Source organism: Haliaeetus albicilla, chromosome 13, assembly GCF_947461875.1.
Source record: "Haliaeetus albicilla chromosome 13, bHalAlb1.1, whole genome shotgun sequence".
Classification (NCBI taxonomy): domain Eukaryota; kingdom Metazoa; phylum Chordata; class Aves; order Accipitriformes; family Accipitridae; genus Haliaeetus; species Haliaeetus albicilla.
The window spans coordinates 42,183,539-42,198,279 of record NC_091495.1 but is presented as its reverse complement, the minus strand read 5'-3'; the positions used below and the strand labels follow the sequence as shown (position 1 = coordinate 42,198,279).

The 14,741-nt window shown below is 40.0% G+C and overlaps 1 protein-coding gene across 3 annotated transcripts in view; it reads left to right on the top strand.

Moving 5' to 3' along the window:
- SLC23A2 (solute carrier family 23 member 2) overlaps positions 1–13,017 on the top strand; it is a 66,821-nt gene extending 53,804 nt beyond the window's left edge. For all 3 annotated transcript variants that reach the window (XM_069801182.1, XM_069801181.1, XM_069801180.1), the window contains 6 exons: positions 1,537–1,684; positions 2,243–2,348; positions 5,397–5,526; positions 5,667–5,804; positions 6,954–7,049; positions 7,596–13,017. In XM_069801182.1, the coding sequence (XP_069657283.1) occupies positions 1,537–1,684; positions 2,243–2,348; positions 5,397–5,526; positions 5,667–5,804; positions 6,954–7,049; positions 7,596–7,828 (851 nt within the window). In that variant the 3' untranslated portion in view covers positions 7,829–13,017. The remainder of the gene's footprint in view (positions 1–1,536; positions 1,685–2,242; positions 2,349–5,396; positions 5,527–5,666; positions 5,805–6,953; positions 7,050–7,595) is intronic.
- Positions 13,018–14,741: the final 1,724 nt, after the last annotated feature.

Below are 14,741 nucleotides of genomic sequence, written 5' to 3'. Positions count from 1 at the left end.
GCCAGTCAATGCTTATCAAAGGACAAAAAAGTATTTACGAGAGAACATGAAACGCTTTCACGTCGTGTTGGCTGTTTGTATTCTTTTGCTGGCCACCTCTAAGTTTAAAGCTGTTAAAGGCTGTTTCTTATGGTATGAGATGGAGTTGCACAACTGGTTCACCCTTGTGCTGCTCAGAAATTAATGGGGTAATAATAGAATAATATTCCACTACAACAGAATAATAGAAATTGTTAGGAATACCACTATGTTGTAATGAGGCAGCTTCATTGTGGTTTTCCATATGCTTTGGTTCTGATTAGTACTTAAAAGAAACCACTTCTAAAGCAATACTTGCAAGATGTATAATAGAAGCTTTTGGGAAAGAAGAGGAGGAAAACTTCTGCACCCTGATTAGACCTCTCTTATTTGTGAAGCCTTGTTCATTCACGTTTGTGTGACTTAAAGTTCCTTTTGTTGCAAGAGGCTCATCTATTTCAAAGAGATAAAAGCATCAAGGCAATTGCTGTGGAAAACCTGCCAAGCTTTTCTACAGGCTTAAATTAATCTTATTTTCTTTTCTACAAAAATTTGGAATTGGAAGGTGTTTGTGCAGTGATCGTAGCTGGTTGTTGGCCATTCTCTTCGGTAGACTAAACTTGTAACCAAAGACTGAGTTTTTAGAGCAATAATAATTAAGTAGCATTCGCCTGACTGATCAGGATTGTTTTTTCACAAGCAGTAGTTCAAATTCCTTCCTTCTGAACAGGAGGAATTTTTTTGGTGGAGTTTAGGGGTTTTTGGTTTTTTTCCAAGCATGATCAAAGCAGTTGGTCAGGCAGTTTTTCCTTTGCTCCTTTCATCTACTTGAACTTGCCAGACTGTGTTACCATGAAGGGAGTTTGTTGATTCCATTAAAGATGAATAAATCATGTGGCCAGTGGGACTAGAGCAGTGATCATTCCCCTGTACTGGGCGCTGGTGAGGCCGCACCTCGAGTCCTGTGTTCAGTTTTGGGCCCCTCACTACAGAAAAGACATGGAGGTGCTGGAGCGTGTCCAGAGAAGGGCAACCAAGCTGGTGAGGGGCCTGGAGCACAAGTCTTACGAGGAGCGGGTGAGGGGACTGGGGTGGTTTAGTCTGGAGAAGAGGAGGCTGAGGGGAGACCTGATCGCTCCTACAACTACCTGAAAGGAGGCTGTAGTGAGGTGGGTGCTGGTCCCTTCTACCAAGTAACTAGTGATAGGACGAGAGGAGATGGCCTCAAGTTGCACCAGGGGAGGTTTAGGTTGGATATTATGAAAAATTTCTTTACTGAAAGGGTTGTCAGGCATTGGAACAGGCTGCCCAGGGAGGTATTCAAAAGACGTGTAGATGTGGTGCTTAGGGACGTGGTTTAGTGGTGGGCTTGGCAGTGCTAGGTTAACAGTTGGACTTGATGATCTTAAAGGTCTTTTCCAAGCTAAACGATTCTATGATTCTATGAAATTGCTGTATGTTTTGATATCTAAATTGCTTTCTGTGGCACAAGAGATCACGTTTTTCTTTTCTTCACAGTTCAGTGGGGACTGCCAACAATTTCAGCCGCTGGAGTAATAGGAATGCTTAGCGCGGTTGTTGCTAGCATTATTGAATCAATAGGAGATTACTATGCCTGTGCCAGGTTGTCTTGTGCTCCTCCTCCACCTATTCATGCAATAAACAGGTACGTCAAAAAAAAGAAATATTTTTCAGTGTCTTAAGCTACTTTTTTTTTTACTTTTTTTTTTTTTCCCCTTGGAATAAGACAGGAATGTGCTCTGAGATTAAATGTTACAATTTGGTCAAACACAAGGGGCAAGGAAGTACAAGATGCAACTGTCCTGTTGAATTATTTTGTTGCAAATGTAGCATTGGAAACCTCTGTGGAAGTTATTAGTACGGTTTCTGTAGGGACACAACTCTAAGCAGTTCTAGAATTGGAGTAGCTTGTCAAATTCACCTGACATGCAATTTTAGAAATAAGGAGCAGCTCTAAGTCTCACTTGAATTATTTTGTAATTTTCTGAGTTTAAGAACGTGGGTATCTAAGACGTAGAAAACAGAACTCAAGTAGGTTTTCCAGTTGTGTTGGAGCTTGAAATGTGAATTATAATAATAATTCATGTGGGACAGATGCCTTAACAGGCCCGCACGTAGCATGCAGTTATAAAGCACCACCTGAAGTGAAGTCTACGCTAGTACAAGTTTGACCTTTTTTTTTTTTTTTTTTTTAAATTTACAGAGGGATTTTTATTGAGGGTCTTTCCTGTGTTCTGGATGGAGTATTTGGGACAGGGAATGGATCCACCTCTTCCAGCCCTAACATTGGTGTCCTGGGCATCACAAAGGTATGTGATTTACCTTGATTACTCAGTGCCTTGAGTACTTTTATCGCCTCTGGTAGATGGCTTACGCCATTTTCATGTTTCACAGCATGATCCTCTTCCAAGAAACCATACTACTTAGTACTTTGTGCAGACAAACTTTAGACAGCATTCTGAATTTACCTAACATGTCTGTACCAGCCATTGTCTAATGGAAATGCATTCTAGATAAGGACCTCAAAAATCTTATTTTTATTCGGAGTAAAGGGCAGTTAGAAAACCCACATAAAGCAGATTATGCTAAATAAGCTACCCCTTTGAAAACCAAGAAGGCATTCCAGGGCTCTAGGGTGTTTTGAGTTGAGGCATAAGCACTGTAAACTGTATAGAAATAGATAACTCTTTTGGATGTCTTGGCTCTGAAAGCATCGGTAGGGAACTGACTATTTTTAATGTCTCACTTGAACACACCATGAAATGCAACTTGAGGTCCTTGGGTCCTATCTACGTCTGTACTAGGACATTACGCTGACACAGCTAGAACAGGAGCTGCAGTCAAGGTAACTTCAAAGTTAAATGTACCCTAAATATTTGTTTCCATCATAGGTTTCTAAGGCACTGAGCATGCTTAAGGGATTACATATTTTTGGGGGTGTTACTCAGCAAAATATTTAAGCACTTGAGGAATTCCTTTGTTACCATGCTGAAGTGGATGTGTGCTTGAATGCCTTGCTTAACTGGGAGACCTTGGACTGCAGATAGATTTGCTTGATATTGTTAATTTAACCTTGTTAAGAAATATCAACAAAATTGGTAAGAGTAGTTTATGTTGTAAATACGTACATCTTGTTGCATATTTCACTTGGAAGCCACAAATCTACTTCATGCATACAAGATAGTAAATGTATGCTCTCCACTTACAATAACTCATCCCTCTGACATAATCCAATATAGATGATGAATTTTATCTTCAGCCATTTTTTTTTCCTGCACAAAGGATGATTCTGTTCGGTTTTAGGGTGGAATATAAATACTAATAGCACCATCTGCTGTCTGTACAAGTCTTCCATTCAGTTGCTGATGGAAATCTCCTAGAAGAAATTTTGGTTAGAAAAATCCTTAAAGAAAGGTTTATTCTGTTATGCTGCCTTTCTGTTGTTACTTCATAGAGCTTGATATGAATGAACAGCATTTTTTTTATTAACGGTCCACAAAAATGAGTTTTGCTTTGAAACAGTGAAGAAGGATGTTAAACTGGCAGCTGTTAGAGGGAACAGAGTAAACTACAGTTAGGTCTGTTCAGAGCGCATGGGGGAGGAGTGAATATGCCTTATCCAGAATGGCACAGCTGGATGGCTGTGCTCCAGTGTTTTGTCTTGTTTTCCTGTCTGCATACTCATTCCTAAAAAACCTAATAGTTTTGCAACTTCAATATATATCAAAATAGATTTTTGGCATGTAGATACTCTGCTGTTGATTTGGGAGAGGAATTCTTTAGCACTTATGAGCAAAGACTACGTAGTCCTGGTGATCCTGTTTTACCAGTGCAACATTTGAAAAGGCGTTTACCTCCCTTGAAATTAGTATATGATTATGCTTAGAATTTAAATTTGAGACTGCAACTGGAAGCAAGTACTGCAAACTCTTTGAGCTAGTCTGTGAGTGAGTTTTATTTGATGAGAGGAGAATCAAAATCTGATTAGTTGGGGCAAAAGTATAGGCATCTTATGCCATAATGTTGATGATTAAATGGATACTGCAGTAAGGTACTAGATACCATATCACGCACTCCAGAATAATCACATAAAGTGTGTGTACGAGTGCCTGGGAATAAATATGTAGTTTGAGCTAAATACTGACCAGGATGCTTTTAGTAGCTTTCAAAGGGAGCTTAATTTGTTTGCCTTGTAGTGATTGAGCATTTGCATAAATAAATGTCACTGTTGTGTGGATTTTTTAAAGAATCTGCCTGTTTCGTGCAGGAAGATAATTTTAGAGCAAGATAACAGGAGGTCCTAAGGAAATAAATATCTTTATAAAAAGTAGAGAAAGGTGCAAGCTAACTTCAGTTGTTATTCTAGTGAACACCCTAATTTACTGGTGTAGCTTGTTTGTAGGTGAACACATCTGACCTGACAGTTAAGCAGTGAAGAATGTGGGGGAAAGAAGTACTTTTACCCTAAACGTGCCTACTGTATCTTCTTTTTCCTCATTTCACTCCTTTAGCTCAGTCACACATGGTTAAGAAATTAGTGTCTACTTCTCTTTGAAGCTTAACACCCTCTAACAGGAGACCTACAAAGGGCTTTGCTAGAAACCACCTTACCAGCGTAGCAGGGGGGGAGGTTTGTCCCTGGTGCACCTCTTAGGCACGTATAACACTATTAAGATATCAACCACTTAGGTTTACCAACTTCCACTACAATATAGTGCCAGAGAAAAACTGCCCAAAGTTTGAATGCTTAAAATAAAAGTGGGAAGGAAGTGCAGGCACTTGGTTTCAGTGTTAGCGTGGCCATGATTTGCATATGAAGCGAATTCAGCTCTGATCTCAGAGGGATGTTATAAAGTCAGTTGATAATCTCTGTCTAGAAAGCCTGCATCTCCTTCTTCAAGTGAACTGCATGATAGGTAACTAATACGTATATTCTTGTGTAAAAGGGCAGCAACACATGGATTTTATTTTATTTTTCTGTTTGCATTACAGTTGATCCATTTGCCATCTCTCCTAGTTATGGTCTATTTGTTTTCTTTATTGTAGATGAGACTGCACCACATTTCATGGTTATTGTGGCTGTAGCAGTTACAGATGGTTTTAAAGATGACTTAATGTTAACGAAAACAAAATCAAACAAAATTATGTTAGAGTTGGAGCGCAGCCATGTTACAGCTGAGCCCTCCAAGACATTTGTAAAGGCTCTGCAGCCTGTGTGTTAACACCACAAAAAATATACATGGAAGCTTGAAAAGAAGTTTTAAATGCAAAAGAGAATAATAAAATAAAATGCAAGGTGTGAAGTTGGACTAAGCATGGACTTTTTCCAGTGTCCTTTCCTTTTTGTTCTCCGGCAGGTTGGAAGCCGCAGGGTTATTCAGTATGGGGCAGCCTTCATGCTCTTGCTTGGGATGGTTGGCAAGTTCAGTGCTCTCTTTGCATCACTGCCTGACCCCGTGCTTGGTGCCCTCTTCTGCACTCTCTTTGGTAACGTATGTTTTTTTTGCTCCTCTTCGTGTACTGTGTGGCTATATCTTTTTACTCTAGTGCTGTTAATATGTATGTTGCTGTCTGTTTTTGAAGAAAAAGGCTCTATACAAGCTGAGACTTGCTTTATTTTTATTTAGGGATGATTACAGCTGTGGGTCTGTCTAACCTCCAGTTCATAGATTTAAATTCTTCTCGTAACCTGTTTGTGCTTGGATTTTCCATTTTCTTTGGACTTGTCCTTCCAAGCTATCTCAAACAAAATCCACTGGTCACAGGTATGTGTTTCTGCTCATTTACATGAAGCATACTTTACCTTGTACTCATATGCAAAGTACATACAAGTACAAAGTAATGTAAAGGGTAAATAACGGAAAAAACAAAGTATTATGGAGACAATAAAAGCTATAGATAGCGAGGCAGGTATGTTCAGAGGAGAATTAATTTTGATGCTGAGACCTGAATTGCATGTTTCAGTGGGATACATTTGAAGTTGTCCTGCTTTCTCTGGGTACCATTGTAGAGCAATGGAAGGAGGTCATTGCCAGCTGGACTGGAAGAAAGACTAACAGGGTAAATCTGAGTTGTAAATGATGTTAAAAGAGCAAGGGGAAATACCAAGGTAGAGCTTGGAAGCTAGGAATTTGGGGGGGGGGTTGAAATTTTTTGTCAGTGCGGACTTGTGCTCTGAATCCGAATTTTAATGAACTCAGTTTCAGACTGTTAGCCAAATTATAGTTTCGGTGAATTCATAGAGTAGGCTCTCTATTTTAATACTACCTTCTCAATAGTGGTCATGACAGTGTATGTCATCAAAGGAAGACTCTCTACAGGAATACTTGATTATTTTATTTTTATTTTTTTTAAAGGAAAGATTAATTAACTTTTTATAGCCATCGCTTCAGAACCAGATTTAAGAGCATATCTAACCTACTTTAAGTTGTTCAGAAAAGTAGATAATTCAGGCAGAGCTAGGTGATGATATATTAGTACAATGTCTGCCTGTGAATTGGTGCTATGAAGTCTTGCCCATTTAAAAAGTAAAGGTTTATAAAAGGAATTATTTCGGTCCACATGATTTTACATTATGAACATTTCTCCTTTTCCATTTTGTGGTTCCTATTTAGTTTAAATTAAGCAGTTTTGTCTGCAGTAGAGACTAAAATGGCATTTCATGACATTTTTATAAGCAACTGAAAGTTCATGGCATTATGTTTTGGGAAAGAAGGGATCCCCATGGTGGACTCCATTAGTTGAAAGTTCTTCTGCATCTATTCCCACGTGGTTTTAAGAGTCCTATTTGAGCAAATTCCTCAGTGAACTTGGTAGCAAGTTTTCCTGGTTGAGCTGTGTGTCAATCAGTAGGATGTGCGTATGTATGATAAAAATTCAAATTCTAAATACTTTCTTTTTTCCTGTTCTTCTAGGAATAGCGGGCATTGATCAAGTATTAAACGTCCTTCTCACTACAGCCATGTTTGTCGGTGGCTGCGTTGCATTTATTTTGGATAATACCATTCCAGGTCAGTGTGTGAACTTGTTGTTTTATCTGAAATAACAACTGCCTTTCTGAATGAAGATAGCACAGCGTTTCATGGAGGCAGGGGGAAGAGATTACTGCTTTTGTTGTTGACTTCTTTAACACCTGGAGCAGACTGCTTAACACCTGCGTGCCTTGGTTTCCTTGAGAATGCTTTGAATCTTTCAGGTTAAGGTGTCCATCTTTTTAAACATACAAAACAGCTGATAAAAATCAAACCAGAATAGCCTTCAGGAGACAGAGTAAAAATATTTTAAGATCCAAACCTGCTTCCATTCATTTAAGAGCAAAAAGTTGCCTTGACTTCCAGCTACAAAATAAAACAGATAGTAGCCATTTCCAATAATTTTTTTTCCCACCTCTTCATGCCTCTTTGAGGAGTCTAAAAGATCTTTCCAGTGCTTTGCTGAACATGGTGTCTGAGACTTGGGGTTTTCTTTCTGTTCTTAACCTCTAGTATATATGTGTGTGTTTACATAAAGATATTCTTTTTTTTTTTTTTCCCTTTTTCTTTTATTTTGACTTCTAGGAAGCCCTGAAGAAAGGGGAATACGGAAATGGAAGAAAGGTGTTGGTAAAGGAAGCAAGTCACTGGATGGCATGGAAACATATGATTTGCCTTTTGGCATGAACTTTATTAAAAAATACAGGTGTTTCAGCTTCCTGCCCATCAGTCCTACCTTCATGGGTTACACGTGGAAAGGCTTCAGGAAAAGCAGTAACTGCAGGAGTTCAGATGAAGACTCAGAAGCTACAGTATAGCCTTAGCTGAAATTATATAACCTAGTTGTAGTAAAAGATGTATTTGCAGTTTCTTGCTGATTAAGAAGCATTAAAATATATGTTTTGTATATCTGCATTTAAATTCTGGAACCAGAGCTGAGACGGATTTAAAAAAAAAAAAAAAAAGCTTTCCTGTTGTGGGTGGTGGTAGCCAGATCTAGTGTCTCTGGGTCAAATTTGCAAATGCTCCTCTGTTTGATTTTCAAAAGCTAAAGATACCTGCGCACCTAAGTGTTTATGTTAAATGGGGCTTAGGTTCCAGAAGTATGTAGGTGCTATTGAAAAATATTACTTTTTAGGGTGATTTTATTTAAGTCATTGATGCTGGCATTTTTGGCGCATTCATTGCTGGCAATGTTAGTTACGCCAGAAAATTTGAATCCTGTGAGAAGGGGCGGGGGGGGAGGAAAAAAATTTACTTCTAGTCATGTCAAATGCCATATATATTGTTTTGTACTTACTGATTTGCACATTCCATATTTTCAGCCCCATGGAAACCAGACTCAGTTGATACTGGCAAATCATGATAGTATTTTTTTGGAATTACCGATAGTTCAGTCAGATGTCCAGTGTTAAGACAGAAAGTTTCTGTAATAACTTTGCCAATGAAGACTATGACCAACTTCTCATAGCTTAGTGCTGTAGAAGGAACCACTTATTTCATGTCAGTTTGCATTTTTAAACGTTTGCTTTTTCTGCCTGGCATTTAACCACCTAATTATAGTGTCCAGGTGCAGATTTTCTTTAAAGGGACACGTGTAGCTTGAGTTTTACAGAGATGGGAAACTTCTAACTTCCAGACAGGACCTGACGACAGTTTTTACAGTGCAATGCCTGTATCCAGCAAGATGTTTCCTGGACAAAAATGCTAAGTTGTTGAGCAGTTCTAAGCAATTACCATCTGTATACATGCAGCTTTCCCTGCAGGGAAAGCCACGTGGTCAAAACGCTGCCAGCATTTGCTGGTTTGGATCTGTGCAGAATTTTCTTGATCAGATATTGAGAGCCGATGCTGCCGACGAGCAGCTTGGATTGCATTGCGTCTTTTTCTTCTCTCTTGGCGGGGCTTCTGCAAAAGCTTGTTACTGATGCAGAGGTGATCTTGAACGGCAGAGACACTACATTTGATGTCCTCATCCACTGGGTGGTTTAACGGGTATTGGGTCCAGTCAGGGCACCATTCAGATTTTTTTTTTTTCCTGGAATAGTCTCAGCTCTGATGTTATGTGGGTGTTCATGCTCATCATGCATTCATAATTAAAAGTTTTATTCATGTTTAATGTTCTTACTATTGCAAGTTAGTTTTAGACTTCAGTGTGGCCCCAAAAGCATTTTTAAGCTGTGGAGATCATCAGGGAAATGTAGTGTAACGTAATTTCAAGGCCAGTATGCTCTACGGTGCTTGCGTTTTGTATTCCTGGAAAAAACATAACAGTAGATCCTGTAATTCACTAATATATTTATCAAAGTTTGACTACTGGACAGGAGCGCAGGAACTCTGTTTTCTCTGAGTCTGCTTCCAGGTGAATTTGTTATTGGTTATTGAAGCATGGAAGGGTTGGGGTGGGGAGGGTAAGGAAAGAGCTTAACGGATCAGTACTGAATAGTGTAGAGTCGGAATGATTCCATTGATATCGTTCTCAGCATGCCATGGCTGTTTCCAGAAACTATTTTATACCGCTTTTTCCATAACAAAGCATGTGTTTTGTTCCTGCTTCAGGGAACTTTCAGTAGTTTGCAGTCTTGGTGTCAATTGGACTATCTCAAAAGCTCGTCGGAAGAGTTAATTGTGTAGTAGACAAGGTTAGTTTGCCTGTGAAACAAAGTCATTTTTATGATTTTTAAATTTTTCCTCTTCAGGTAGTGAGGTGTTAGATTTCCACATCCACTTGCAGATAGTTTTGAGTGCGGAGACCTCTGATCAGTGGCACGAAGCTTCCAAATTTCCCAACTGTATGTGCAACCAAAGATGTGTGGGAGACATGGGGGAGTTAAATATATATAAATATATATATATATAAAAGGAAAAAAAAAGCCACCTATATACGGTGGTTGTAATGATGTAAAATGCCAAAGTTGGTTATCTTATAAATGTTGAGAAAGGGAGGCAAAAGATTTTATTTAAAACAGTGCCACCTCAGAAATACTGAAATGTCAAGTCCAGTAAAGCTGCTGGGCACAGAGCACGACAGTGACACCTCTGTCCCGAGGCTTTTCTAACTTCTCCCCCCAATATTCTTTTGATAACTTCAATGCTAATGCAATCAAGAGACAAGGCGATGAGAAATAGCATTTGTCTTCTCTCACCTTTGGCTGAAGCAAAGCTGTGCGTGTTCTGTATTGCCTTTGCTTGAGAATTGCCGAGACACTTCAGTCAAATTACAGGTTACAGGGCAACGAATCCAAGGATACTTTTTTCTTCTCCCCGGAGCAGAACACCACTCCTTTCCTGCCACGTAGGAAAGACTATCTGAATAGGTGAAGTCCAATTACTCTGTTTAACTGTTGGATTTAATTTGTTTCGTGACTTTGGGTCCTACTGTGCTGATTCTGTTGACTGGCTGAGAAAAGCGCAGTAGCGTTTAGCCAGCGTGTTTGCTTTTCTAGCCACTTACCTTGGTAACACTAAAATAAGTAGTTGTAGTTAGCAGTCATTTTTGTAACCAAATTTGTATATGTAACAACTCTCTCCATCTTACTACGAACATGAATGGTTAGAGATGAGCCTCAGTTTTGCAAAGGAGATCGGCTGAAGCACCCGTAATGTATAGCGAAGGGTTGCAATGGAGTCATTGGCAGTACCTCGAATGTACAGGGCGTGCAGCTGCTGCATGCGGGCTATTGCTACTAAAGCGTGCGTCTCCCCAGCGCTGAGAGGAGCAAAGGACGGAGCTGATGCACAGGTGCCTTGGAAAGAGAAGCTCCCCTTTCTCTTTCCGATGCACCTGAAACCATCCCTGCGCTGCCAGTCGAAGAAGATGCATTGCTTTTCTTTGTGAGCGAAATAAGTCTGAGTTGCCCCCGGTTTTGTGCAGTTGCAGCAGGCGATTGTGGACCTTAAATCCTTCTCCCACGTCCACTTTTCTACACTGGCGTTTTAGTGGCAGTTGTGAAATGCTGTGGCTGGGGGGGGAGCGCAGTGTGCAGCCTGAGCTGCTGTGCAGCAGCTGCTGGCAGATGTGTTACAGAGGATTAACTTGCAGCTTTGAAAAGCATTTAAATACTTTGTGTTTGCTGGTTACGTCCAGGCTTTGATGCATAAGGGTGGCTGGATATAGATATCTGACTGTAAATGCAATACTGTATTTTTCCTATATGTTATTGCCTGCCTTTCAAACAGCTAAACTAAACAAAACCGCATAGGGAAGACAACACCTGAGGGATGAGTTAAGAGGCGATGAGATGTTTCAACCAAACTTTAAGACAGAAGGGCAAATATTCATGGTAGAAATATCATTTTGTCATATCGAAGATGGTATCAATGTATGCAAAACAAAATAACTTGGGACTTTTGTAATTGATATTCTATTGTATTTTTTTTTAGGTTAAATTAAGAATTCTTGCTAACATGTTGAAACACGTTTTCTAAAGCAAATACATGCAAATTATACCTATAGAAATTTAGGTTTCATAGCTAACAGCTATGACTGATTAATGTTGTCATATTAGAGTGTGTTGGCGGAGGAACTTAATCAGGTACCTCGCTCAGAAAGTTCAAACTTTAAACCCAGAATTTGCTTTATGCCTTTTAATACTGACTTTAAATATGGCAACTTGGTTTGTACATGAATATTGCAGTATTTTATTTCCATATATTAAAAATAACATTTCCACTCAGGATAATGATCGCAGTTTTCCTGGGAGGGAGTGGTATGATTGTCATGACAATGTCATGTGATGGTAGAATTTCTTCATTGACGAATCTATAGTAGTTGTGTATACTTTATTTACCCATGTTTATGTTCCTACCAAAAACTAAAGGGTTTCTTTATTGTTCATCTCCCTACTGAGATCTTGGTACTCCCGATGCAGAATTGGCACTTGCAAACTGAAATCCTCAGTACTATTTATACCACAAGGAGCATCAGTGAGTGCAACCAGTCATTTATAGCATTGCATCCTTAATAAAAAGTGTTGAAAATCACTTCATTTGTGGTGTAAACAGCACTCCAGGCACATGTAGTTTAAAATAGCTAGCTTCTAATGGTTTGAATGAACCGTTGGATGCTTACACGCAATCTAAAACAACCTGTGCTTAACATAATTTGTATATCAATGTAGAAAATGCATGTGTGACAGACCAGCACAACCTACAGTGTTTCTTTTCACGTGGCCTTCTTAAACCAAAAGCGACTTTTTTTCTTTTTTTTTTTTTTTTTTTTCTTTTTTGTTTAAGGGGGGTGGGGGAGTGGTGGGTCACTCATTTTTGCAGAAAACGTCCCACTTGGTGCATGTTCCTTAGTATTTCTTAAGGCGAATGGCCTTTGTGGCCATGGGATGACAGGTACTCTGCTCTCATGTTTATCTAGCTGCGATAGGTCATTGCAGTATTGGAGGAGGCCACGAGTTTGCCAGTGTTTCGCTTCTGCCCATGAGTCTATACAGCTTAGTGCTGGGCTGCTTTTAAGTATTGGGGATCCGTGTTCAGAGCCATCCAAAATATTCCTGTCTAGTTCTAATTTGACTGTGACTGTGCATTGTCATCCGTACATATTGATATGAGAGATATTTAGAATTGCCTTGTGTACTATCTGGCATTTACTACATCTTTCCAGGTAAATCATCTTGCTGCCAGTCCAAATTATTGTACTTTGTCTGTTTATAACAACCTTTGGCGTAACAAACTATTGACTGTTCTTAGGCAGTGGGGATAAATATTTTTTTTTCCATGACTTTTTGTGACTGACTTTGGCTGTAAAACTTTTTTGTTAAACAGCAAGAGGTTTTTTTGTTTTGTTTTGGGGGTTTTTTTTTTGTTTGTTCTGAGATGTGTAATTCTTTTATGGAGTTTTTTTTATTTCATATTTTTTCTAACATTGCTTCATTAAACAATTAAATATTTAAAAATGTAATATTTGGACCAGATGTTGTGAATAATAGTAGATAAAGCTATTTTATTCTGTATTTTTAAAGCTGTTCAGTATAAATAAACGCGGGCATAGATGCAACCTGGCAGCGTGGTGTTACACTTCCTTTTAAACATCCCCTTTGAAGCAAAATTGACGGTTTGGGAATTCAGGTGATGTAAAGACCAAGCATCTCTTTGTAGCAAGTGCCACCCCCAGCCGTCTTCCTGACCCTTCCAGCTCTCAGCCCACAGCTCATACCATGAAGACGCGTTAAATTCCTTGATTTATTTGGAAGAGGCACTGCTTACGTTCCATACCTCATATTTGCTGTCTGTCCCTGCTTTCGGTTGAGGCACCTCCGAGATCTCCTCCCGAGGAGCTGCCAGCAGCAGTGTTGGGGACTTGTCCCCCCTCCGCACCCCGTGCCCCTCTCTTCTCACAGCTCCCAGCCTCTCGGGCAGCCAAGGAACAGCAAAACTCTCTGTAAAACCAATTTGCACGGTCAGCACTGATGTGTTTCTGAGCAATGTCCACGCAGCAAAACTTAAGTGACTAATTTCCTGATGAAAATGAAAAAAACTTTCACATTCTCATAGTACACTGAGCAGAGGCTTTGAGTTATTCTGTCCAGTAACGAATATGAGCAGCAAGAGTTACTAGCAGAGAAATAACCCTCTGGTTTAGGGTAAAGCCGTAGGATTGGGAATTTCTCTAGATTCTTGCCCTGCCTTTGGTAATCTGTAGCCAAAGTGAAGTCTCCTGGGCCCCTTGTCAGGGCTGCTGCGTGCCCGAAGCGATCCATGGGCACGGTGGATTTGGAGATGTCCTGTCCCTCCTCTTGGACAGCGTGTACAGCTAAACGAGCTGAGTATCAATCGCCTTGCCTCGTCACCAGCATTTAAAAAGAAAGAAGCTGACTAGCACCTTGCCTCATCCCCAACCATTTAATGAACTCATTTGTTTTATCTGGAGCTGTAATATTAAATTCTTAATGTTAGCCTGGAGCACTAGTGATGCACGGTAGCTGCCTGCAATGAATTAGGACCTGGAAATGTCTGGCTGAGGATACACAGCACCCTTAGACATCTGTCAGCCTTCAAGGTAGCTACTCTTGATTTTAAGGGGAATTAAGACTCCCAAGTGCCTTTCTTAACTTAGGCATAGCCTACTGCGACTAGTCCAAAAATGGTGTACTTGGATGGGAGGAAAAATGGCAAAAAGCCACCTAAATTGGCAGTGAGAGAGGGTGAAAGTAGATCTGGTATCGAAGCCAGTGGAGCAGCTGTTTGACCAGAGCGAGGGATTTCTAATTGTTCCTGAGCTGGGCTGGGTTTGGGTCTGTGATGAAAACCACTCTGATCTTAATCCTGATTAAGCCTTTGTGCTTCTGGGTCAGAGCTCTGGAAATAATTGTGTTTTCTCCTTGTGTCTTGCCCAAATCGAAATTCGGCAACAGCCGCATCAACCCATTCTATCCCAGGCAGAATCTCAAAACCTGAGGATTTTTAGAACAACTGAAACATCCTCAAACAGGGACAGCGACCGTGTTTCAAAGAAACACGTTACTAGGTACGAGTCAAAGCCTTTTTAAGAGCCGCGTCTCTTCCCATCTGGTTCCTGGAGGCTGCGTAACGGCTAACAGATGCTCCTAAGCTAACGTGTATCCAAATGCGTAATATTGCTTGGTATTTACTGACAATTAGCTTGGGGGTCTTCAAGTTGAAATAATGGGAAGCTGCCAGGGTGTGAATGAAGGGAGTTTGGATGCTTGCTCAGTCTTGGAGGAAATACTTGAATTTTGGAGAATTTTGGAGCTGGTGCCT